This window comes from Anser cygnoides, chromosome 19, assembly GCF_040182565.1.
Source record: "Anser cygnoides isolate HZ-2024a breed goose chromosome 19, Taihu_goose_T2T_genome, whole genome shotgun sequence".
NCBI classification, from domain to species: Eukaryota; Metazoa; Chordata; class Aves; order Anseriformes; family Anatidae; genus Anser; species Anser cygnoides.
This window is the reverse complement of record NC_089891.1, coordinates 12,173,249-12,200,178: the sequence shown is the minus strand read 5'-3', so window position 1 is coordinate 12,200,178 and position 26,930 is coordinate 12,173,249. Positions and strand designations below refer to the sequence as shown.

Below are 26,930 nucleotides of genomic sequence, written 5' to 3'. Positions count from 1 at the left end.
CATTCTACAAAAGAATACTATAACTTCAACAAAATCCTGGTTTTTATGTATTCGAGAAAAATAACTCATAAAATCCTGCTTTCCTCATGCTTTATTAGGTTTTTTTTCTAACAGTATAAGGTAGAATATTCATAAAGTTGATTTTAAAAACTTCATTGAATCTGTTAATTGCTTTAAAAAATAATTTGTATTAAATTGCAAAATATTAGCTCCTAGACTTTTTTGAAACTTAAGTGTCAATCATAAGGCCATGCTTTTTTGAATGAGCACATAAGCTGAAATTATATTGCTATGGATTGTGGTAATTATCTAGTGATACAATTAACTTATTAAAATGGTTATATTTGATGATAAACATTTTTTCCTGATAAAAGCAAAATCTTGCTTCATTTACTACCATTGCTCACTGCTTCAGAGACTATACACCATTTGTAATTTTTGTGTAAGCTATTTCAATTGTTGTTGTTATTTACTACAGAAACATTTTTTTTCAGTATTAAAAGACACAGATGTTAAGCCTTTCCTCCTCTCTTTCAAAACAACTGTATTTATTACCTTAGTGAGAGAAATCTTCTTCCAACTTTGACAGGTTCTAATGGTTTTTAATTTATATCCGAGTGAAGAGTTTGAGGATAATTTTTGGGTGTTACACCTAAGTAACTTCCATGAAGAATGTAACGTTTATGAATTTTAAATTGAGTGCAGGAAAGGAGTCTGCGCTAAGTTATCACTAAATGCCCTCTCTTGCATGCAGAACACTGGAGAGGAACGGTGCAGAAAGCTTTGATGCCTTTGTTCTGCAAGGTGTGCTGTTGTTCTTGCTCCGTAGACTTTGGTCTCCAAGGTTGTAGATCCGGATTTTACAGAAACATAATGCGAAAGTAGCTAAAGTTTTAAATGCACATGGGTAACTGGAAGTAATTTCGTCCTCTTGGCAAGCTGAATGGCTCGGTTGTGGTCAAAAAGACTCATTTGTATTTTGTTTCTTAGATCCTCTATCAATGGGTCCTCAAAAAGCTCTGGAAACCATTGGGGCGAACTTACAGAAGCAGTATGAAAACTGGCAGCCAAGAGTAAGTATTCCTTGTGCTTCCCCTCGGCAGCTGTAGACGTGATACTCCTTCATGGTAGACTTTCAACTTAGACAGAAAACTGAGGTGTGTACTATTGTGTGGCGCGGTGCTCTTGCAGCATTTGTTGCTTCTGTCATCCATCAGGATGAATACATTCTTGCAGGCTGTCAAAATATCAAGTTTTCTAGCGGTTGCTTCTTGGCTAGCACTTTCTTCAGTCATGTGTGGGATGGTTTAGATATTAAATTCTACAGCTGAGTTCTTAATTAATGTTCTCCCGTCTTTATTTTTGAGATGTTCTCAGGTTTTTCATTCTGAGTTTGTGGCTTCATCTGTAATAAAAGTGTTTGGCCTCAGCTAGTTTAAAAGTATGTGTCCCAGCACTCATCCGTACTTCCTTAATCTTGTGACTGGAAAAAGTAACTGTTGTATGGTCAGTAGCCAAGGAAGGCTTTTGGTTTGGTTGTAAAATGTAACTTGAGAACTTTGGTAACTGCTAAGTCTATCTATATAGAACTAATATAATGTGTATGTAAGTTTTTGAAAGTGACTGTTTTGGATAATAGTAACAAAGCAGAAGTTAAACAAACATGCTCCTTACTGGCTATTTATTTTCTGCTTTGTAACATCTCAGTGTCACTTCTGGGGGAAGTATGTTACTGCTGGGTATTTCAATATCCATAGTTTTGTATGTCTTAGTAAATAAGCTACATAAAGATCTAAAGAAGAAAATTTGAAGTCTGCAGCATTTTTCAAATAGGTACAAAAACCAAACTGTAGAATCATCTTCCCTATTAACATTTCCCGGTGTGTCCTTGTCCTTATCTGTGTGTTGTAGGGTATACAGATAAATACTGCTCTTCAAAGTACCTACACTATTGGCTGCTAAAGCATAAATTTATGATAAGTAATGTGTAACCCAAACAGAAACAATAACTTCACTGAATGAACCTACCTGTAGATTTGCCTTTATTTTTTTTCTCCTTATGATGCGCCAATACGAAGCTGATCTTCATTTGAGGGAGATGTTTTAGAGGGGACACTGTTTGATCTCTTCATTTTACATTGACTTCAGTAATAATAAGCATTTTTTTCAGCACTGGGACTACATTTTCTGCTTCTAACGTTGCTCGCTACCTTATTTAATGTATGACTAACTGACTTTCTGCGTAATGTTTGTTGGTGTATGGTTTAAGAGTGTGGTCTGCAACTGGCAAAGTTATTCCCACGTTCCTGTCCTCAGTATAGGAAGAGTGGTTGAGAAGGCGCTGGTGTTAGCAGTGTCCGTAGGTATTTTTAACCGATCTTTCTATTTAAACTGTGATGGGTTATGTTTGTTTACTGGTTTCTTCGTAATTTATAAAATCAATAAGGATAGATTGCCGCTGCCAATGCTTTGTTTGAGCGCGGAACTTACCAGCTCCGAGTGTCTCTGTTCTTGCGGGGAGCTGGGGGGGTTGGCGATGTTTTATTTCCCCACGTCTTCCATTCCTTCATAAAGGACCAGTACTTTCAGAGAAAAGACAAACGGCTTTGGGATTATCTTTGCAACAGTAAACAATTTTTTCTTTTGCCAGATGCTGAGAATATTTTTCACCAAAAAAGAATTATTGGTGTGTGTGGTTAATAAAGGATGCTGGTGAAGGACTTCATTGTATGCATTCTGAGTCCCTCTTCTGCTTTTTAACTCAAACTTGTTGGAAATAACATATGCAGAGCAGTTTGAACAGAAATACGTGTAATACAGGTTCTTGTATTTCTTGCCTGTGTGTGATACTTCTCTACCCCCTTGTTCGGGGTTGGCTGATGAGAACTGAGTTCATTGTTCAGTGAAGGCTGGCTGTGTTACCTGAAGGAGACTTGCTGTATGTAGCGGCGAGATGTTTACGCTACTAAATCTGTGGGCAGTTTTCTACATAACACTTCAAACGTGAATGTTCAGTGGATATGCTTTTTTTCAGAAGTGTTTGGAAGTATACTTATGTAAGAAGGATTTGTCTTGAGGCGTGTAAGTAAGGTATATATTTAAGACAGAAGAATTTGCTTTGGTGTTTTTCCTTTTGGTGCATTGGCAATTTTTTTAATCTATCTGGCAGCCCAAAGATTTGGCAGAAATTACAAAGAGTGCCTGCAACCAAATAGGAGAAGTAAAACATCTTGATGCAAAGGTGACAACAAACCTTTCTTGGCTCTTTAATAACAGGGTCCATGTTAGTGAGGATGAGGGACAGGCAGCGAGGAGCAGCAGGTACTCTGCGTGTGGGCTGACCTCACGCTGCCTTGTAGAGTTTGCACAAAACATGAGGCAATTACTGAACTCAGATGTTTGTGTGCAAGGTGCCTGGTTCTTAGCAGTAAATCACAGCCCTTTGAAACATTGCAAAGCTAAACACGTACCGTTTTATTGCACTCTACAGGGCTCTTGAGTTTTCTGCAGTAATAAAGAGAAGTTGATGTGCCATCTGCAATAAAACAATAGGAACATTATTGAATTTCCTAGACCTTTCATATAAATACTAATACATCTAGTTTTGTCTATTTCTCAGTGTTTTGGAATGGTTGAAGAATTGATGGGAAGAAGACAATTCTGGGAAAGCTAGGCAGTCTGGAAAAAGACCAAATCATTAAAATCTTCTGAAATAGCGGGTGTTACTGGCTTGTTACTGTGGGTCCTTAAGCTAGGAAGTGCCTGCCATCAATATCTTATTGTGAATGCACAAATAGTGGTAACCTCTGGTAAATGGATTGTCAGTCCTTCCAGTACTGTCCCTATAATAAATGCTGTGTGAAAAGTCCTTTAACATCACTACCGGTGCAGCTCTAGTCTGCTTGTAATTGTAAGATGATGTTTGAATAAATGCCCATTTTTGCTAAATACAAATAGCTTAGGTGAAAAAGCCTTAGAAGGGACAATGATGGAAATTCTTTGTTTCTGGGAGCTCCCAGGCTGCACAGCTGATGCCAATTTCCCTCTAGGTCTTATTGAGCCCCTTTCTAAATAATTTATCAGCTTGCCATTGCTTGAAGTATTTCTTCTGATTAAATTTAAGACTTTGCTTTATTGTTGTGTAGCTACATAAATTTGTGTGCTGCAGGAGTAAGAAACACTTCAGCCATTCTTTCATCTGCAAAATACTGCAGTTAAACAATATCCAGTCATTTCACTGCAATTCTCAAATGAAAATGTTACTGGGGGAAGCAAGGAGGAGATGACAAAGCTGCAGGCATACAATGAAGAATTTATCTCTGAAGATTTTTTTCTGAACAAGTAAGAGGTTTTGCAATTCGGTGCAAAGATAATTTAGGTGCTAGTGAAAAAGTGGGGAGAAAAAACTGAGCGCCCTTCTCCAGTATTGCCATGTGCCATGGGCTTTGAGTTCCGCTGGGTGCAGAAGGGGTTAAACCTGAGGGTAATCTGGAAAGGAGGCTCGGTTACAGGGCATAAGTTACAGGGCATAAGGGAGGCTGCCTAAGAAGCTGAGAATGAAAGGAGGAAAAGGTAGGGAAGGCTAGGAGCACAGGACCCCATAGTGCAGGTCCAGGGAAAGCCTTCCCTGCAGCTGCTCTTCGGGTGTTTGGGGGAATCTGCGGGCTGATGGATTAGGGAATGGCTGGAGGAGCTGAGCAGAACTGGGGCTAGCCAGTTACAGGACCCAGGTTAAGGGTTTCGGCAGGCAGTGCCAGGAGAACACCGTGGAAGAGGAGAGCCTTTAGCTAGACAACGCGTTCCGTCACTTTAATTGCCTACAATGAAATGTGTGTTAAGATTCGTTTGGAGATTCTTCATGCGCTCAGCACTTAAAGTATTTAGATAAGATATCGATCGCATGGAAATGGTATTTCTCTGCTTCTGGTCTTCTGTTACCCTTTGCAGAGTTCTGCTTGGGTCAGGTGCAGTGCTGTAGCGAACGACCGGCAAGAGCGCTGCTTTGCCCGTGCTGGCAGTGAGGAACAGATATTTCCCGTGGTGTTTGTGTGCACGTTTAGTTTTGGCAACATCACGTGTTGCACCATTCAAAAAGCAGGGACTTTCCTTTTTTCAAAGCCTGTTGACTTTTAACTGAGGAATAATACTCTGAATTCAGAGTGCTGCTGCAGTGGCGCAGTAGCTAGCGTGGGTTTTCGTGAGCAGAAGCTGTTGCTGAAGTCCCAGTTCACATCCGTTTGTGGGACGTGAGTTCTTTGCTGTGGGGTTCTGCAGAGCTGGAGCAGAGGGGTTAGGATGAAGGTGCTGCTCGGCTTTCTGCTGTTCCTGCAGACTGGTTTGAGAGAATTTTTTCTGCGTCCTCTTGGCTGGAGCTCTCTGAACCAGGCTGCAGTACCTCTGTATGAAAAGCCCCGATTACCCCGTGTAAATGTGTAAAATGCTACCAGATGAGGTTTTTTTCCAGCTCATTCTTAGAAGGGTGCCAGACAATTCTTTTTCCCCTTCTAGTAATAAAAGTCTCATTACTTGGCTTTCTAGCTTTCCAGGGACATTACTTCCCTTTGTTTCCATTCCTATGTATTTACCTTTGAATGAGAGCGGGGCTGTGCAGCCAAAGGCAGAATTGCAGGTTGAATGATGCGCGCTTTACATAATTCAGGATCTGGTATGAAGTAGTCTGGAGCATATGCTCATTAAATTTGCATGGAACTCCAGCTTTATTTTTTGTCAGCTATGGCTTTTGACCATTTTTTTAACTCAAAACTGCCCAGAAAATTCACAGGATGTTTTTTTCCCTTTCTCTTATCACATTCAATTTTGACACTTCTGTTGTGATTTCTACTAGTCCAAAGGAATCCCAGCGGCCCTCCTGCACCAGATGCTTTTTACGACACTGTTCTTTATTCTCTGACAGAAACTTTCCCAGTTCTGCCACTGGAAGGTCAAAAAATGCTGTTCATGGTCCTTCCTGAGCAGAGGTTAGGTTAAGAAAGCTATCTCAGAGACGCTTATATTCCTCCGTTGCTTGTGAAGTGCTGCCTTAATGCTGGGGGCAGGGGGGCTTGTTTCAACTAAAATCGGTGTGTTCCATTTTTATAAAACCTTTCTTTTCCGGAGAGTTTGTGCCGTGTGGTTGTCTTTGCACAGCTAGGTGTGAGACAAATGAGGGATGGATGTTTGTGTCTCCCACAGGTGTGGTTCGGGAAGGCTTTAATTCCGTTTTTAATGGTACTGTCGCAGCACACGGGAGCGCCGCTGATGGAGGAAGGCTCGCTTAGGCAAGGTGCTGTACAGATGAAATGGAAGCGCTGCTGCACAGCTTGTGGTCTGAAATAGATTCGGAGAGTCATAGAATGCTTTGGGCTGGAAAGGACCTGAACGGCTGTCCGACTCCAACCCCCTGCCATGGGCACCAGCCCAGGCTGCCCGCAGCCGCGAGCACTTCAGGCATGGGGCACCCGCAGCTGCTCTGGGCAGCCTCCGCCAGTGCCTCGCCGCCCTCTGAATAAAGAATTTCTTCCAACAGGACTGAGGTAGGCAAATAGGAGAGTACAGAGGGACCGTAAAATAAAAAATAACAGCAATCAATGTGATGGGGTCTTAGCGTACCAGAAGCCTAAGTCTGTGTGCTGGGAGATGTTGCAGCACGGTGTGATACAGGAACAAGCAGCAAGGGCTTCCAGGGGAGCTTTGAGGATGTGATGAGCAGATGGAAGAGAATGTACTGAGGGAAATGGGTTTGGAACAGCCCGGAGCGTAAGGCTGTAGGTCAGCTCTGTTGGTATATGAGATTACTGAAAGAAATAAGATTTGGAGGGCACAAAGAAGAGGAGCACTAGTAGAGCTTTTTGTAATTCTTAACAAAAATTGGGGAGCAAGTAAGAGTCTTCTGAAATGCTCAAGAAGTAATTTTAAATGAGTTTTGGATCATTAGCTAGCAAAATGACCTCAGGAGGGATTTTGGTGAGAGAAATTACAGCCGAGTGGGAAGAGCAAAAGTTAGGTCAGAGGAGGTCCAGCGTGAGCAGGGAGAGGACACCTGGGGAGCAGTTACAGACGGCGCTTTGTGGGGCTGGACAACGTGAAATCGGCACGCTCACGGCGTCCGGCAGCAACCCTCGCTGCCAAGCACAGCAGAGGACTGGTGTGGAGCTAACCTGGTAGCCTCTGAAGCTGCTCCGTCAGAGGGAATGAAGCTTCCTTACGGCATGCAGCAGCGGAGGCCCACGAGTGGGTAGGAGGAAGAGGAAAGCTACGTTTTCCTGCTGTATTTTGATTTTATGCTTGGGCAGATGTCTTCTTTTGATGTGTACGGAGTGCGCAGTGGAGGCCCTTGTACCTACGTGGGTATTTGGCGTTGTGCAACCACACCAGACAACAAAGTGGCAGCGTCTTCAAAAGCCCTCTCGGTGCAGAGGGAGCGGGCACTGGCCCCGGGCTGCGAGAGATTCGGAAATGAGCTGGTGGTGATGCTGCAAAGACATGAAGTGCTCTGAGCTGCTCCGAGACTGCTTCTGTGGGCTCCTGCTTTTGTATAGAGACCTCTACTTCAAGCTGAAGGTCAATTCTTCTGTGTCTTCTATGGAAGCTGGGATTTTTACACCCTCTGATATGTCACTTAATGGAGCACGAGAGGTCTGTACCTCTCTGTAGGACGTAACCACAGCAAGGTGGTTTGCCATGTTTGGCATCCGGGTGACATCTATTTCCCCCATTCCCCCTCCTGTCCTTTAAGGCCTGCAGCTCTGGAACTTCTTTACTTTGCAATAACCAACACCAGCAAAGCCAAAGAGCTTTAAATGTTAAGTCCCAAAGAATGTTTTTTCTCCCAACCACTTGCCTAAATAAAACAAAGGAAGAGTCGGTCAATTACAGTATTGATTTTTTTCTAATTCAGGTGCTACATTGTTGTCTCTTTCTTCTCTACAGTTCCTCTTTTTTTTTTTTCTTCCAAAGACAATCATCTCCACTAATGCTGTGTTTTGATTGTCTAATGGGATTTCTTGTTAGTATTCCCCTATAGCTCCACCTGAATGGACCTCACTGGAGTGAAGGAGAGTGCCCTGTGATGGGGAATGAAAATACCCAATAGGGGAAGGGCTAGAGAGATCTAGAAGGCCAGACTAAATGTATTTCTAGTTAACTTTGGGAGAGATTGGCTTGAAGACAGGTATTGATAATTGAGAATTTCCGCATCCGTAGTGTCCCTAGCACTGAGGACAGTGTGTAAATAAACATTGCGGGCACTGTCACACAGCAAGCTTGCTTCTGTGCCTTATGCAGTTCTCTTATTGATGCTCCATAACTTAGATTAACATCGCATATCAAAAGGCAGGCAGTAACATATCTGAACTCATTAGTCTGGCAGATCTAGGTATGTTCTAGGTGTTTCCACGCCGTTAGTTTATGGGGCTGCACCCATTTTTCCCTCAGTTCGAAGAGGTGCCGTAACTGAGCGACTGCAGCAATCTTGCATTGAAGCGACGGCGGGAGGTTGGCCTGCGGGAACGACGAACTCGGTACCGGTCCCCAGAGGGCATGCCTTTCCCTTTCTCATGCAGCATTAACAGAAGTGGTAGCAGAGCTATGGCTATATCATCTTTTTCTTCTGTGTTGTTGGTGTTTCTTAGCGGTGCGTACGTCCCATTGTGCTTAACTATGCAGGTTTTCAGATAGGTTTTTTTTTTTTCCCCCAAATGGGTATCATGTGGTGTGTGTTGCCTCTTGCAGCTTGCATCCACCAGTGAGTGGCGATCTCTGAGGAAACATCTCACAGAATAGAGAGGAATTATATATATATATTTTTTCTGGCAAGTCTTCAAGGAAACTGATGCTTTTCTGATCAAACGAGGCTTCTTCCTTCTTTCTTCTCGTCTGCTTCCCAACAGTTTTGTCTTAATTTAAAAGGAAGCGCAGCCAAGATACTTGAAGATCATTTGAAGCGTCTACCTCCTTGTGCATGTTTTCTGTTGTTGATGCTGTTGTTTCCCTCATTAGATATCTCTGGGCTTTGATACGGTTTCTGAGGTTTCATTCCTTGCATTGCTTCCTTCTGCCTAATTAATCGGTAGGTTGCCTGCTGCACATCAAAGGTTGAGCATTTCCTAAAGAGTAACTACTTAAGCATGAAAACTAATTGGACACATGACCTAATTATTGGTCTCTCTCTGAGTCATACTTTTCCTTTATTTCTGTGGGGTTTTTCTTGTTAAACAACAACAAATACTAATTGCTCCTGTAAAAGAAATATTCCAGAATTCCAAAGGGGGAAGTGGAAAAATGTCTACTTTGTCTCCTTATTCAGTAGACATAGGAACAGGTAACAAAAACTGAAGAAGGAAAAAGGGAAAGAAACCCAACATCGTGACCTTGTTTAACAAAAGTAGGTTTTCCTAGGAGGGCTATGTTTGTTGTGTTTATTTCCCAAGAGCCGCTTGAGTTTGGCAGCTATTTTGGGCTCTGCGAAATTTTGCTGTATCAATCCTTTGCTGTCTTGTTAAAGATCAACCGTCTTCAGCAAAAACTAGCATTTTTTTCAAAAAAAAAAAAAGTTTGTCAGAGACCAGGGGTCAACAAGCTTAACTGCCAAAAGCAGTTCTCATTCCGTCTGAAAAGTTGTGTGTATCGTTCTGAGTTTGTTAGCTCTGTGCTGATTTCGTAAAATACTTCCTTTAGAAGAATGGGTAGTTTAGCCAGAAAAAATACAAATTGTGAGCGTGATAAATAGGGAGAACCACCTTCTTATGTCTTGTGAATATGAAAAGTTGGGGCAAATTCTAGTAAAAGAAGATTTAGAGGAAAAAACAAACCAACAGCGCAGACCTACCTGTGTACCTTCCAGTCCAGTCTCCAGGCCGTATTTAGCTTGTAATCTTCCTTTTGGTGGTTCTCTGACAGCAGTCTGCAGGCTCCTGGGGTTCAGAGCAGTCTCTGCGGATCCACGAAAGGTTTCTAAGAAACGCCTCGGAGGGGAGGAGGGGAGGACTCAACGTGTCGGTGCCGAGGGCCCCACCTGCACCGGAAATCTTTCCGTAACCCACTGAAGCAAAAAGTTTGGCAGTGCAGTTTACTGTCTGCTGAAACACTGCTGTCTGCTCACTGTGCATTTACAAAACATGTTGTGCTTAGAAATAAACCATGGGCAGTGTTTTTTGCCGACTTGTAGATAAGTGTACCTGAGGACCATTTCCTGAGTAAAACTGAGGGATGATACGCCACGCAGCAGGCTTTCATGTTTAAAGCCGATAGCTACTAGACTCTGTTAAAAGTAGCGGCCGTGTCAAACTCCATCAGATCTTGACATAAGGATGTGAATTGCCACCGACCCAACCGTCCGCTCTGCCTCTCCTCTGGAAGGTGCTGCCCCAAAGCGGAGCTCGGCAGGAGGGGACCCAGGACCCGGGGCTCAGTTTCAGCCATCAACAAAGATGCATCGGGTTGCAGCTACCCCTTCCCGTGCTTTAAAAAAAAAAGAAAAAAATACTGAACAGGGCCAACCCTTTTCTTCTGCACTGAGAGGCGGTCCCGATGAACAAGTATGGAGATCTTAGCACTGTAAGTAAGGTCTGCTGGGCAAGGGAACTGCTGGGGGCACAAGGACAAGCAGCAGGCTCTTATTTCACCTGCTCCCTTCCCCTCCCATGCACGTCATTCGGGGCAGCATTGGGCCCTCCTTGCCAGGGTGGGACTTCCAGACGCTGCCTCTGAAATGCTTTTCAGGTGCTGGGTGGTACTGTCCAGGACCTCCTAGCACTTTCAAAATCCTTTATTTGAATGCAAGAGTTCAGCAACCAGGCTTTCTCTTGTTTCGCTTTCCGTAGTCTTCTGACAACAAGATCCATCCACGAGCTGTGTATTTCCTCTCTGTTTTGTTTTATATTTTGTCATCAAAACGAGGCCAGAATTGGCGGAGAAGCAAGACTTTTGTATGCTGGAGTATTTCCATATGACCATTGTGCTCTTAATGTCTGTTTGTCCTAAGATGTGAAGAAAGGCCTGATATTAGCAAGGCTTCTTGACAGAGATAAGCAGCTCTGCCTGCTCAAATCTGATTAACGTTTTTCTGTAATTACCACCCAGCCTCTGCATGACCTATTTAAAAATACCTTGTCTTTGTGTTCCCGGGAGAGTGGTGAATCACTGGCGGTTACAGGCGGGGGGAGCTTTCTGCAGGTCCACTGGCATTGACCCTGATGCTCTTTATCTGGTAAATAACACTGGCATCCGCTGGACGAGGATTCTGTCATTGCAAACTTGAACATGCAAATGGTGCTTTACTAGGCAACTTAAGCTTTTTACTGCGTAAACATCTGTTTTGGACAAAACTTAGAGCGTTAAGAGAGAAAACTATTTACATTTGTATTCTTGTTCGTAGCTCAGGCAGAATGAGAAAAGCCTGAACTATTTTAATTCCTCTCTTACTAATCTTAAAACGTAGACCTCTGGATGATTGTTTTTCCTTCTCCTAACCCATTAAGATGTTCCTTAATCTGAATATCACTTCATGAAGCAATTGCTTTTTAATCAGAGGAAAACCTGGAATTATTAAATTATTATTTGGTCTTGAGAAGATCAACCTCTCATCCCCGCATGAATGCAGGATAGCAGAACGTCGCGTTGAACGTCCTGTTGAGGACGATGCACGCTGGCCAGAATATGAAGCCGGCCGGTTTGAGGTTTCACTCACACACCCGACTGCGGTCCTGCAGCCAAAACTGGGCTCAGCGTTACGCCCCCGTTTTATATTTAAGAAACAAGAAGAGACAGAGCCTGAAACTTTAAAGAGCTCTTAAAATAGAGGTTGTAAAGATGGAATAGCACTAAAATGACACTGTTGCTTAGGCGTTCTGTTGACTAAGTAGGTTTTAAAGATGTGTCCTGGTCTGTACTTAGAATCCTGTTAGCGTATTTTGTGGTGTGACCTGTCAGAGCCACCAAACTACCTCCAGACTGAGGAAAGGCATCTGGCCTGAGCAGCAGACTGAAGTTTTCACCAATTCCTGTTGTTCATAAACACACAATTATTTGCACAGCCATCTCAAACTGTTTATTTTATCTGAATAAAAAGGGAGGGCTTCTTCCCATACCGTGTAGGCTGGTAGGTAAATTTTTTGTATGTCCTGGAGCAAGCTGGTGGTATGTAGCTGCTCGTAACTGCCGAGGAACACACCTGCCTCTCCTGAATCTATTGCGGCAGATATTCAAGGTTAGCACTCCTGGTTTTTGTCTTCCCTGTCAACATCAGTTCTTCTGAACAGACTGCTCAAAGGTATTTTTTGGGAGCATTATTGAATACCGAATCCACACAACGTGGATGAGGTCCTTTAGAATTCATTTCACATTGGACTTAAAAGCAAGGTCAAAGACTCTGCAGAGGAAAGGTAAAGGCGCTACAGTGCTGACTCCAGTCAAGTGAATAAATGTTCCACCCGTACAGCTTAGCTCTAGTAATGCATTTTGTCCTAGACATCTAGCAAATTAAGCTGTTTAAGTCTCGGCTGCTTGCAAATATATTATGTTCTAGGAGATTGAGATGGATTTTTAAAATGCAGCCAGATATCTACAGAGGGCTTCCCTAAGACTTCGAAGAGTCTTTCTTGTGGCTTAGTTTAGCTTTTAAACTTAAGTATCCATAAGTAAAGGTATTTCTTCACTGTAATTAGTATTTTTTCAAGCTAACAATAAGTAATAATCAGAAAGAAAATCATCTCTTGTATTAACCAAGTTAAGCTGTTGTTTTTAACATCAATTTGGGATTTCCAGTACAATCTCTTCTACTTACAACAAAAAACTGCATGTAGCTCTCTGATTATCCTCATGAATTTACATAAAGGTAACTTCATGTGCCCACAACCTAAAATAAAAGATGTTTTTATTATTTAAAAAAGCCTGGAATCTGTGGATACGGTTCAACATAACTTGTATTTGCATGCGTGTATCTGATGTAAGAGTTACTGTGGCCATACCAGGTTGTTCTTGCAGGCAAATCAATGTCTGATCGATGGATCGTAGGTGTACATTTGAGATCACTTATTGCGTTGCTGAATCGATCTCTGATGTTATTCCATCGCGTGCTCCTGCAGCGGTTTGCTTCTCTCCCACCTGCTTTGTGCGCTCTGGGCTGGCGCTCGTGTTTGCAAGCAGGAGGAAACGAACAGCAAAGTTGCATCAGTGCAAATGTTGTGAAATTCCGAAAATCCTCTGTGAGGCTGCGGGCTTCCTGCCAAGCTCCCTGCTAGGCAGACTTTGCCGGATAGTTTGGGACAAACTTGTCGTACCAGAAGCCTTCCCGGGCTCTGTGTAAACTGTGGGTGACTGCGAGGTCTCGTGGTGCCTGTCGGGGATTTGTCTTACGAAGGTTTTGCTGCTGTTTCCCTGTCCGGGGCGGACGTGGAAAACAGCTGCATGAGTACATGGGTTTGGGATAAACTGTCAGAGATCCTTTAGAGAAATGGATCCAGATTTATTACAAGGCGTACTTTCTACTGATATAGCAAGGGTTATTTCAAACAAATGCTTGTAATGGGGTAGTGCTGAACATGCTGCTAATGAATTCCAAGAAGTGACTGTATTCCTGACAGATTTCCAGAGGAAGGCAAGGTTTTACAACCACGCAGCGTGTGGTTGTGTCTTGCATCTACTACGTAGCCCAGCAACCCTGACGCATCACACGCAATTTCTTTCTTGAGGATTGAAAATTCAGAATTTAAGTTAATGTCCTAAACATTTTGTGAAAATAGCTGCCTGGAGAGACTGCTGCTTGTTACCTGCTGCTTGTTACCTTCTCGGTCACCGAGGGAGCCGGCTGCAGTCTGGGCCCGGCTCTTACCCAACATTAACAGCTGCTTATGGGGAGGGAGGAGAGACCACCACCAACACCCGAACCTCCAGGAAGAGACTGCACCTGGTTAGATGGTACAGAAATCCCAAAATGAGCACCAGAGTCAAGGAAGGTTGGTTTTCTTTCTCATGAAAGAATTCTTTCCCACACAGATTGCTTATTTATCGTGAAATTGTGCAAAAAAAAATACAAGTATTCTTGTACAGTTCTAAACTTGTTGGCTCTTTGATGCGTTTCCGAAGACGGTGTAAATCGAGGATCTTAAATCTTTCTTTGATGCAAGGGAAAACGTGTTTTAATCGGTATTACAATTAAATTGCTGTAAATCACAGGACTGGGGTATTAATCACAGTTTTGAAGTAACCAAGGAGTAGAGTATTTTTGCTAGGAATGAGGCGTGTGGCTTGTCGCTGAAAGCGCTCCAGCATCGCACAGCTTGGGAGTTTGCCAGCTCAGCGTCAGAGAGCGAGGGGAAAAGCCTAGAAATTACCGGATCAGAGTCCATAGTAACGAAGGTAGCTTTAAGGAAATTAATGGGTGTAAAACAATTAGTAGTGGAGGTTATTAGGAACATCAACTGCTAGGGTGTTTTGAAAGACTTTGTGGAAGAAGTGAGGAGGCAGAGATTACCTGCGGTTTACCCGATCTTCAGATAACTTCCCCAGCGCTGTGTGTGCACGAACTTGCCGGCATGCTCAGGCTCATTTTGGAGTTCTAGGATTTTTTCCTTTCTTGTTCCTACTCATCATCAGGAAGTTCCCTAACAAAAAGGACTGGAACTGATTACAAAGAATTTGTGAATATTCAGAGAAGGAATCTAACTTGACGTTTAGAGAAATGGAAACCAGGGGGAGGTTGAGCATCCAGTCAAGAACAATAAAATCGAAGTTCCAGTCCTTAAAAAGACCAAAAAAATGGCACAAGGCGAGCTTCCTTTCTACTTCACCAGTACATTGCTTAAGCCTCTTGAAAAGCTTACTGAGTTTTTGATCCCTTCTTATTTCCCTGCATATTATTACATTATGATTTTATAGAATGATTTTAAAATAAGTAAATAAAAATGTGAATACTGTAGTCTTCTAATTTATCTAAGCTATTCCTATTGTATTTGTTAATACGCAAGTATAAATCCTTCTATTCCCCTGCTCCTGCTTTAAGTGTGGATTATTGTTTAAGGAACGCTTTAAAATAAAACAAAAGCTTATCTATACTTAAGATGCCCTGCCTTCATTTTGCTCTATAAATACTACTATAATATAAAACTACTACTATAAATACTAAAATAGCATTTTTTTCCTAATTTTTGCTCTTAATCAGTGGAAGAATTTCTTTGAGGTCACGTAAGCAAGGATCTGAAAGAGTTCCCCGCCATGCAAGTTAAATGCACGTTCCCTTCCACTCTCGGTTCGTTTTTTGGCCTGCCCGGGGGTGGCCGGGGAGCGCCGCGGGTTGCGGCCGCCGGGAGCTGGGAGCTGGCCGCAGCCTGGCTGGCCGCGTCCCGCGCGCTCAGCCGCCGCTGGCGGGAGGCAGACATGTGATTTGGATATACATAGAAGTTATTATCTCTATTTCTGTCAGTGGCGCGGAGGGTAATTTTTCTCTAGGCTTATCTGCTCTATATTTTTGCTGTCCTTATGAAGAGTTTTTCATGCAAGTCTTTTAATAAGCCTTCAGAAAGGCCGATGGTAACGAAATGTTCCCAGCCCATCACCGTAAAAACCCAGTGCTCTTGCAGATTTGGGGTCACATTGGTGGTGGTTTTTCTTTTTTTTTTTTAGGTTCTCCTGAGCCACTTTGTTATCCTGTATTACTGGTGTGCTAGTTACCACGCTGATATTCCTGACGTAGTAACTAAAGCCTAGGGCAACGCTGAAAGATTAGAATTGCTTTTTCCTGTACCGTAATTCAGGGTCAGACTGTAACATACTGGCCAATGAACTAAAAAGGACTCCTTTCAGTTTTTCATGTATGTAGCTGTTTAATTCTACGCTGTGAAATTCACAGGATAAGAACAGCATGTATCAAGAGCCTTTATTTAGTGCCTGTTACATTAACAACTTTACAGATGCGCGTGTTGTGTGTGTATGGTACGCCCAGGCTGTTCAAACTGTTCCTGTATCTTAAAGCTAACAGACAAAAACCCTGCCCGTACTTAGCACGGCACAGAGGTTTTGAATTTGTAGTTTGACTTGTGTATGTCAGCATATGCGGCACTGAGCGTTGTGCCTAAACGCAGTAAATGCGTTGGTGCTCCTTAATTGGTTGTTATAATCTAAAAAAAAATATAAGAATAAACAATGGGACACAGATCGAGATTTTTTGATTTCATCACCAGTTAAACTAATTACTGGCAAAATAAAGGTACGTTGAGGTAGTCTTTGTGGCAATTAGCTCTGAAGTACTAAAAAGAGGAGATATTCCTTGTCGTGCCACTTTGCTTTTGTAATGGAGATGCAGGTTGGCAGAATTTTTATGCAAGCCTGTAAATCAAGCCAAAAGCACGTGCATGTAGGGGTGCTATTGGCTGAAATGTCTGGTAATCTCCTGTATTTTCACCATAATTTGTCTCCTTACACATGCATGCATACACGTTCTTCTTGTTGGCCCTTTTCATTTTCCAAATTGTTATAGTACTCAACATTTTTTTTTATATTGAGCTAACTAAAAAATGTTTTGCCATCATTTTCATAATCTTCTTTTTCATTGTTTTATACGCTTCCAGTGTGTTAAATAGTTTATTATTAAAAACTCAAAAACCACCACAACAACCCGTAAGTAACATGTCAGTTGTGCTGCTTTGCTTTGTGGCATAACGGCCATCCAATTCATCTGGTTGTGAACGCGCTTGACAGATACGGGCCTGTTTTACGTCTGAGCCAGTTTGTTCCCGACGCTTGGAGAACATGTTGCATCAAACTGACAGCTGCCCCGTAAAACCTGCAGTCCGGATTCATTCAGTTCTGCTCCTTACACTTTAAGGAAAACTAAATCCGGTATTTTTAGTGTTCATCATTAGCAGGTCTCCAAACATCTCAGGTTGCAGGTGGTTTGGTTTTGTTTTTTTGTTTTTTTTTTTTTTTGTATTTTTTTGGTTATCTTCAAATTGTCTTGCCCAGTTTGATAAAGCCGAGTCCCAAAGTTTAGCAGCAATTTTCCTGTCACTTCAGACCCTGCTGTTATGTCTCCCCCTGTTTTTTTTTGTCCCGCTGTCCTTACAGGCAGTGTGAGCGGAACCAGCTCGTGCAACAGCAGGGACCGAGCCGCAGCCTTCATCTCTTGAGCAGCACCAGTGGGGCTGAGCGCCTGGGCCGGGGGCTGTGCACCCTCACCCCCGAAGCTGCTGGTTTCCTTACTCTCATTTCTTAGCAACTTCTTTCTTTGTAACTTCTTTCTTTGTGAAGCATTTTATATTTCTTTTTCAAATTTGGGCATTGTTCCAGAAACATTCTCTTGGAATAATTAGATCGCTTTGATTCCTTTTAATTAAATCATGTTAAGTAGGCTGGCTGTGTGCGCGGCGAAGTCTCAGGTTTAATGTATTTTCTGCATTTGGAAACTGGCATTCGCGTCTGATCCAAGTCACAGTGCGGCAGCTGCGCGACACCCTGCCATGCCCCATTTATGCAGAGGTTCACCTTGAACAGCAGAGCTGCCTTGAAGAATAGCGTAGAAAAGATTATTATAAATTGGTATAAGCAAGAATTAGGCTATGTTAGGAAAAAAACATTTCTTATAGCAAGGGACGTGCAGCAAATACTGTGATTTTGGGGCATTAGCTGTGGGAAGCCTTGAACGTGGGATAGGTGGGCAATCGCCAGGAAGGGTGTGGGTGGAATTGGTCCCGCATCAGGCGGGCAGGAGGGCACTCGAAGGCTTCGTGGAACCCAGCCTGGCTTTCTGCAGCTGTGCCGGACTGAGCAGGGAGATGGCAAGGTGTGGAAACCCCCGGCTCTTTGTATTATGCATACCCTGCATATTGACTGACAGCTTTATAGTGAACCCTAAAACCCCCAGTGCCACGACTGCACTGGTTGTAGTTTATTTATTTTACCTGTAGCAGGAACTCTGGCACTGAATCACGCGCAGACGCGCGGTGCGGTCTCCGTGGTGTGGAGTCTTTCTGGAACCAAGACTGAGCTCCGAGGCTGCAAGGAAATGAAAGATCAGGACTTGAATTTTGTAACCTTGATGGGAAATAAATTTACCCTTTTTGGGTTTTTTAAGGAGGAAAAAAATTAATCTCCCTAATGGAAAATGCCACAGTGCTTCAGCATGCATCACGTATGGTAAGCACATCAGCAGCTTAAACCGCTCTCGAGCTGTCAGCCTTAGGTCTCTCTGTTCCTTCTTGTAGAGGACCGGAGCCTGAGGTGAGTCCTGAACTCAGCACCTGGCAGCGTTCAGCACGCCAGTGTTTGCGAGGCAGATACTGACTCAGGTCCTAGTTTCTGAAACGATGGCAAAAGCACCGTGTCACAAACGCCTTGAGCCTCTGCAGCTCCTGCTCTGTCAGGCGTAACTTGCTGATACCCTGGGAAAGGGGCCTCCGACTTTGGCTTTTCATCGTCGTTTGATTTGTTTTCGTCCCATTCAAGGTAAAAGAAAAACCCGTAATTAGGCAAAAGTTCCAAGGCAGAACCATTCATTTAAGCACAAAATCCATAGAACTGTGGGAATCACTTTACGCAGCCAATACATACTGACGTTTCCCGCTGGGACAGCAGTTGATGAACGCGGTGAATTGGTTTTTCCTCTCCAGCCAGACTCATCTTGGGGAGGGTACCGTTACCGCGTGCTAACCAGTGAACGTGTGGGTGTTTTATTTATCCTTTGAAAGAGCTAAATCCTTCCTGAAACAGATGGGACAAGGGTGGGAGAAGCGAAAAAGCTTGTGCTTTAGTGCCGCTGCTTTTAATGTTGGGTTTGAGCCGTGGTGCTGGCAGTGGGGGCCAGGTTAGGACCTGGCTGGCTCTTCAGTTGGGCTGGTGCTTTCCAGCCCCTGGCTGGTGCTTTCCAGCCCCCGACTGCTTTCCCCTGCTGTTTTCCCAGGCCCGATGGTACCGGCGGTGGCAGTCCTGCGCTGCTGGCACCTCGCTCGCGTGTCGCGTTGAAAACAAGATGGAGCTGGTGTAGGTCCTAACAGTACTTCTGAAACCCTAAATGCACCCTGAACGTTGCTCTTGCCTCGAATAAGGGAAATATGTGGCTCCCGTAGATCCCGTCTGTAGAGGATGCCTGTTTCCTCTCTTAAAGATGAATCCTATCATGACAAAATTAAAGCACATATGGAAAGTAAATCTGGGAGTGTGTGATCAGCATCACTGCTTTAGAGCAAAACTGTCTCACTTTAAACTTCAGCATTAAGCAGTGGACTGCGTAATGTCCATCGCCAAAACAGCTGGCTAATGCTTCTGGTATTTAGCCCAAACTGTTTGCTTTGCCTGTTTTGCCAGAGTCCTTTCTGTGAAAACTCCTCCTGTTTCTCACAACTTTGTCAGCGTTTTGTCAGTCCAGGAGTTTGCGGTATATTGGAAATTGCAATATGTTAAAAATACAATTACGACGTTAATTTTTAAACAAGCGTATAGGAAAAAGGCTGGCTAAACCAATGAGCGTTTCATAAAAGACATCACTCAGTCTCTGGTGTGGCGAGCTTACATAAGAAAGCAAAACTTTCAGTTTTGCTCATGAGTAGAATAATGAGGGTAGCCTGGATCAGGCCTCCACAAAGTTATTGCTTTTGACAGGAGCTCTTCAGCGAGACGCGGAGGTGATCGGAAAATCAAATTCACACCGGAGAGGCGGCCGACATCCCCGTCAGCAGCTCCGTGCCCGGCCATCGCGCTCTCCAGTCAGGCGTTGGCAGCTCTCCCGCTCCGGCTGCAGCAGCAGCTGGGAGCAGCCGCTACAGCTGGGCATCATCTGCAGGGGAATCGAAGTCGGGATTGTCTTGGCTGGTAATTGCGCCAGGAAGCAAGGACTCCTTGCCAGACACCACAAAATCTCTCTCATCGACACGTAATAGAAGGCAGGGAGGGCCAGCACGGCCTCCAGGTGCAGGAACAATCTGGAACTGGTCGATAGCTGGAAAACAAGGGAAAAACGAGGCATAAAAGCCTTTTTTTGTGTGTTTGGGGGGGTATCAACAAGTTACAGAGGTTCAGCCCAACACAGCATTCGGTGGGTTAGGCTTTCTGCTGCCTCCTGCACTAACTGCTTCAAAGCAGCTGTTTGGAAAAGGAAAGGAGGGGACGGCTGCAGCAGAACATCGGCAGGGCATAGCCGTGAATGATGACGGGAGGAAGCGGAGGAGGGGGACAACAGGAGGAGATTCAGCACAGGGGCAATGACTCTGAAACGTGGAGTGTGCATATGACAGCTTAAACTGTGTTTGAAAAGGCTTTTCCACCAGGAAAGGTAAATTCCTGGGTCAGCGTCAGCTCGCGGGGGCCGGGATGCTGCAGGGCTGCCGGCAGGAGCGTGCTGGCGAGTGCGGAGGGATGCGTTCTGGTCTGCTTAATCTTAACACTGCCAAAGGTCTAGTAATCTTTCTGTCACTTCCTTTAGCAAATTTTGGAGACGATAATGTGCTTTGGTCAACTGCAGACTGAACGGGATAGTTGGAAAAAGCTGTGCAGGCCCGCTGGAGACGGGCACGTGGAGGTGTGCGGCGCATCCTCCGTGAGGCACAAAGCCAATGGAGGGGCCTGGGCGGAGAGATCTGGAAGAAACTCTCCGAGTCTGGTAGTTTTAAAAGGAAAATATTTTACTTTACTGTAGGGAGGGTTCTACATATTTTAAGGATCCTGGGGTTAGCTATTATTTATTCATTGATATTGATGGCGTTATAAAATATTCTCTAAGTTTTTACTACCCAAAACTCATTAATTAATGATATTAACATCTTCCAGTTAGAAATGTTACACAGTAACATGTTGTCCTTGCTTAGCAGTAAATGACCAACGTTATCTGAATGTGCATCATGCTAAAGACGTCCTTCATTTCCCCCAGGAAAGTAGCCCACTGTCCTTAATCTGTAAGCATTTGTAAAGCCTCTGCTAAATAAAAGATTAAGAATAAAAGCATGGCAGGGAAAAATACTATTTTTGTCATTTTCATGCAAACTGTAGCTTCCTCTCCAAGTTTGCTGTTTAGCCTGCCTTGTCATAAAAAAAATAAAAACACATATATACGTTGCAGGGGAAAAAACGCTCGTGCCTTTTGTGCTACAGATGACTGTGCCTGGAGGTGGGAACTCTCCGGAGTTGGTTAATGCTTCTTCAGTCTCTGTTTTCCTGCCTGCCTTCCCCTTTTGAAAGGTTTCCTTCTTGAAGATATGAGCAGGGTTCCTGGCAATGGAGTTGAGGCTGTCTAGGAACGGGCCTCTCTGCGTTACGTTTTTAACACAGCGCTAGGTACAAAGCGTGTGACGACACAGTGGCGGGTTTGTGAAAACAAACAAGCCTTGAGCTGTAATTTTTGGGATGATGTCTTCGGTCTGCGTCTCTGCGAGCTGCCTTTCTGTCGGTAACGTTTAATTCAGCTCTGAAAGCCCCCGGCGCTGGGACGGAGACCTGGCAGCTTGCGCTCGGCCAGCCTGGCGTCCGGCCGGGGCGGTCGGAGGTGGTGGTGGGCACGCAGCGAAGGTTTCCATGCTTTCTCTATGTTCTTCTCAGGGACCTTCGGTTTCTGTCATTTTGTTCTGGAAGAGACCTTACGTTGTTTTTTAGCAGTTATTAAAAATAGCACCCTGTCCCACGGAGCGTCAAACAAAATAGTGAGCTGCTCCTCTTCCCCCACAGCCGACATCCCACACCGCCATCAGCTGAACAAACCCTGAGCTTTCCTTGTAATTACAGCATTTACTTGCCTGGTATTTTTTCCATACCAACGAAAAAAGTCTTGAAGATGTTACTTAATAAATAAATAAATAAAATCTGGTCTAGTTTGTTACTCGGTTATCCATTTGTTGTATTATGCATGTGAATGATGCGTAATGAAGTCATGCCTGAAAGTCCTCGGCTGACAGGTCGGTGATTGTCTGCTTATTTACAGGCTCCTTCCTCTCCTTTTCATTCTTCTCAGCCGTGTGTTTCTCAATGTGAAAATGATATGTTTACAGTTTGGGTCTTTAGATCTACAGCCTTTAGTTTTAGGGTATGAATTCACCTCCATTAATTGCGAGCTGCATTTAATATTTATGCTAAAGCAACGTGAGGAGTGTTCCAATGAGCCCGTTCCCCTTAAAAAAAAGGGAACTGAAAAATTACCAACCACTCCGGTTATAGTGTCTTGTAAAGATGCCAGCAGGCGGACCGTGATTTAAGGTGCACGTTTTTGCACATCAGCACCTTGATAACAACACTGAAAGGCGAGAGAAAGATGGGGGCCGGGGAGGGCTGTGCTAAGATTAATACAGCCTCTTATCTTTACTTAGTGAGCAAGTCCCCAGAAGGAACGAGCGTGTCAGATCACTGCCTCTTTCTTAATATTTTTCTGCATGTGCTTGCTTTGCTCCATGGCTGTAATCATGTAAATGACACCATTCTTCGTACCCATCTTGCCTATTGACTCGAGATGCCGCATATTAATTGAACAGCATGATATCTATTTTTCAAGCTGCATAGATAAGCAAACCATTTTTATATGAAATAAAGTTATTCATTCTCTTTTACTATCATATTTTAAGACTTTCTTACCTTTGCATGTCATAGAAGAAAACTTAAAAAGCGTTGACTTTTGAGACCTTGATTTATAAACAGGCTCTCAATGGCAGGTTTTTGTAGAGGTTTATGACAGTTGTCCTACTCTTAAACCTGGTTCTTTATTTAATGCATCAGCTTTAATTTTTTAAGCCATTGTGATTCTGGATTCTCAGTCTCCCTCTGCACGTCTGGAGAAGAGAGGGAGAAACAGGCTTTTATCTTTCAAAGGACAGTTGAAAGACTTTTTATTATTTGGCCTTGCTTCAAAAAAATGCACTTTTGAGTATGACAAACTAGCTTACTACAGAAGCATCTTGAACTTAGTTGAGTAAAAATGTTTTTGAAGTATTGGGTTCGTTTAACGGTGTTGTCGCCCCCCCTGCCAAACATAGCGGCGTGCTATGATTTACAAGCTTACAGAGTGGTGTAGTTCGGAACAATATCGGAGCGTCCCCAGCCAAGCTGTGACAATACCGAGTATCAGCTGCTTCAGAAAGCAAGGGTCAGTTACCAAGGGCTCTCGATCATTTTGCCCTCTTCTTACCCAGCTGTCTGAATAGCAAATTCCTGGAACTTTATGCATTTTCATCTTGACAGTGCTGTTGTCATAAAGTATTAGAGGTGAGATTATGAAATGTAATAGCAATTATATTCATACATCTTCATTAGCGTGGAGGTGCATGCAGTCTGGAATAACCTGGTGCCTGATCTTAACAGCTAATAGTTAAGAAGTTAACTTAAAAATTTCAGTGCTATGCGAAATTGCTTGTGTGTGTACAGGTATACAAGAAAAACAGGTGAGGGTACTGAAGTGTAGAGACTTTATTAAGAGCTTTAGAAATGCTGCGTTACTGTCAGCGCTGCTAACAAGTTAAGAGTGAAGGGAGTGGAAAGCGGAGCTCATTTACATTTTCCTTTTCCGTCTGCTTGAGCCTCGCTGCAGTTTCACTTTCTTTGCCTTCAGGCAGCTCTGCTTAGGGTTGGCGTTGAACTGCTGGGAGGCAAGGAGGAACTGCAGTGCCCGGAACGCCGTTTGGGCTCCTGCGCTCTGCCGTGGGCTCGGTGGCCCCGTCCCCGTCCCCGAGAAGGTTCCTGCCAGGAGCTGTAGCCTCTTGACTGCTGTGGCTCCACCTAGAAATGGCAGAACGCTGCTTAGGTTTAACGTATTTGCTGAGATGTTGGTCGACCTTCTTTTATATCTACCTTTTTAATAAAAGGGGATATATTTATACCACAGAGCGAGCTAGTCTGGGCTTGGGAAGAGCACGGGGCTGCTGTTATGATTGTTATTCCACACAGGGCAGGTATCTGAGCTTCTCCTCTGCTATTCCCTCTGATCTTTTTGTTCCTTGTAAGGCTCGAAGTGAGAGCCTTGTCCCTTTTCCAGGTGGGACAGAAGGAACAATTTGGTATGAGGCCTGAGGTTCGCAGTGTACCCGACTTAGACAATTTTCTGTCTTTAGGAGTGATTTTTTTTCAGTTGGAGATGTACAGGGTATGAATGTGATGATTAGAGAATTGCAGAGGGTTATTTTTGAGGCTGACTGATGTTTAAAACATCTCTGACCTTCCCCAAACACCTTGCATGTTGTTTAGCCCCGGGGGAATGGATCGGACCCCAGGTCTGTGATGCGCTCACTCACACACAGCCGTTACTCTGTGTGTGCGTATTCCCACACACCACGTAGCAGGCGTATTTTGTGTATTCAGGTTTCCAGTAAATGTGTTTTTTACTTTTTTTTTTTTTCCAGCTTACCAATTTATATAAATGCTTCTGCCTTAAGTAAGTACCTGCATCTTAAATAGTTCTGGTTTTACGCTTAAAATGATTCTTGTATTTTCTGTTACTAGGCCAGGTACAAGCAGAGCCTTGATCCTACGGTGGATGAAGTTAAGAAGCTGTGCACGTCTCTGCGTCGGAATGCCAAGGAAGAGCGGGTCCTTTTCCACTACAACGGACATGGCGTCCCCAGGCCAACAGTGAACGGGGAGATCTGGGTCTTCAATAAGGTGCGTCTTTGAGCAGCAGCGTTAAAACCAGAGGGAGCGTTTTGATTGCTCTGCAAAGTCTTGCAGTCTTCTGGTAGAGAATGATTGGATTTTCGAGGTTTCCCTGTGTTCACGGGTATTGGGTTCCACGCTGACAGCTGTTTGCTTTCTCCGTGTTCTTGAAGTTCTCGGAGACCAAACGGGCTGTCCCTGCCCTGCGGCGGGGCAGGAGAGGTGTTCTCGCAGGTTCCCCAAGGGTCATTGCAGAACCCTGCAGAGCCAGCTGCTTTCATGCTTCTTCTGCTTTCAGGCGTAGCACCCCGCTGCTGCCATGCCTGGAGCAAGCAGGGAAGGTCCATGATGGACTTGGCTTTGCTGCCTTACGTCACTTAATAATAAGTTCTTACAGTGAAGTTTACTTCAAATCTCAACTACCTCTGAATGGCCATTGTTCCAACCCCATGGGGATAATGCACAAGGACCATCAATAATACAGTTAGTGTAGTTCTGAAGCAAAGAGTACTGAGGAACCTCTAAGTACAATGCAATAGGTATATTTCATTTTTTAAAGACTTTTGCTGCTCCTGCTTAGCCATGATTTGTACAGCCATGTAGAACCCGTGCAACACCTTTCTGGTGCTACCAGGTGTGACGTAAATGTACTTTGCTTTCCCTCTAGTTAAGCTATTTAGTGTCTATTAAGGGTAAGTGATTTAGAACGGAGTCTTAAGAAATTGTGAGGTACTGCTCGTAGCTGAAAAGCCCATCCAGCTGACAGAGGACTTGCACAGATTTGCTCCTATTTTATTTTGGGGACTTGCTGAACTTCTTTTCTCATACTTCCCATGTATTAATTGAATGAGCATTCAATAATAATTTGAAAGGGAAGGGGAGAAAGTGCAAGAGGGCGTCACTTTATTCTGGTGCATCTATATTGGAAACTTGATTAGTATTCAGACCACCATTCTAAACGATTATTTTGAAGCTGAATTTGGTGTTTCAGAACAAATAGGAGCGACCTTCTTCTTACTGAACAACCAGTGGGTAATAAATAAGCCAGTAAGAACGCCGGGCAGAATGTGTTACACATGGAAGAAGAGGAAATTACTGCTCAATGAAGTTGTGTGTTGTGCCAAATGCTTTATTAAGAGCTTACTGGGTATTTGCCAGTTTGCCTGCAGTATCAGCTGGGGGAGTGTGGTGTGGACTCCGCTGGTGATTAGGAGCGGAGGTTTCTCTGATTTATCTTACAGGCTGTGGGGAAAAAAAAACTAATTGTCATAAAAATTGACGGGTAAGTTTGAGACTTAGTGATTTTTGCAGCATGTTACCAAGTATTTTTTTTTTTTAAGAAATTTTAGAATATCAGAAATAGAACTTTTTTCATTTAAGCAAAGAATTAAATTTAAGGAAATAAAGGAAAAATAAACACCAGTATTTAGAAGTCAGTCCTGAGGAATTCAGTCTCAGGTCTCAGCAGAGGGCCAAATGAGGATCAGTATTACAGCCGTCTTGAATTGAAATAGTGGATGTACTGAGATTTGACTGTGCTGACATTTTAAACATAGATTTAAAATGCTCATGCACGTACTTGAAGTCTCAGATAAAATAGCAGGAAAGCAGACCTGAAAGGGACCTTGAGATCATCTCAGCTAGGGAACAAATACAAATTTGCAAGCAAATAAAAATTATTGGATTGATTCTGCCTTCCCGTGAGGCTGGGCCGAGCACCTTTCTCACGTTCCCAGAACCTGGGGCACTGGGGCTGGTCGGGCCGATAGCCGGGTCTAGTGCAGGTGCTGCGGGAACGTGTAGGGAAGAGGGACGAAGAGGCTGTAATGTCTGTTTTCGTTCAGTGATGGAAGGCAGCAACAAAACTCCAAGAGCCTGTCCAAACATTTCAATATACTTTTGCTCTCAGTTGGTAGAACTCCTTTTTCCTTTCCTTTTTCCCCCCTAATAATCGTTACAGGCTGATGGCAGGCGATGACAGGCTTCTCCCAGAGCCTTCCAGCAGCCAGCGCTGCCTTCCATGCCCTCCTGCAGCCCGGGTGCGCGCAGCGCCGCGCGGCTCAGCTCCCGGAGGTTTCTGGGGTGTGCGGATTAGCAGACCTGATCCTCTTTCACACTGGTTTGCTGCGAGGGAAGAACAAGTGAAAGCAGCTTTGCAGTGCTGTTCGTAGCTACCATCAGAGAGCCTAGAAACCTAGAGAAACTGAGTATCAGTGTTCCTCTTTTCACCCTTGTCTCCCCTAACAAGCAGACATCTTTGGAAATCCTGCCTCTGCTGTCGCAACGCGTAGTTTTATTCCTCATCTTCTGTTGGAGGCTGTGGCTTCCAGCTCTGGTAACGCTCACGGTGCTGCGAGGGTCGCGGTGTTGTCTGAATGCCCCAA

The 26,930-nt window shown here is 43.9% G+C and overlaps 1 protein-coding gene across 2 annotated transcripts in view; it reads left to right on the top strand.

The window, feature by feature from the left end:
* RPTOR (regulatory associated protein of MTOR complex 1) overlaps nt 1-26,930 on the top strand; it is a 146,155-nt gene that overhangs the window by 12,171 nt on the left and 107,054 nt on the right. For both annotated transcript variants that reach the window (XM_013197940.3, XM_048050273.2), the window contains exons 3-4: nt 991-1,073; nt 24,397-24,555. In XM_013197940.3, coding sequence (XP_013053394.2) covers nt 991-1,073; nt 24,397-24,555 — 242 coding nt within the window. The remainder of the gene's footprint in view (nt 1-990; nt 1,074-24,396; nt 24,556-26,930) is intronic.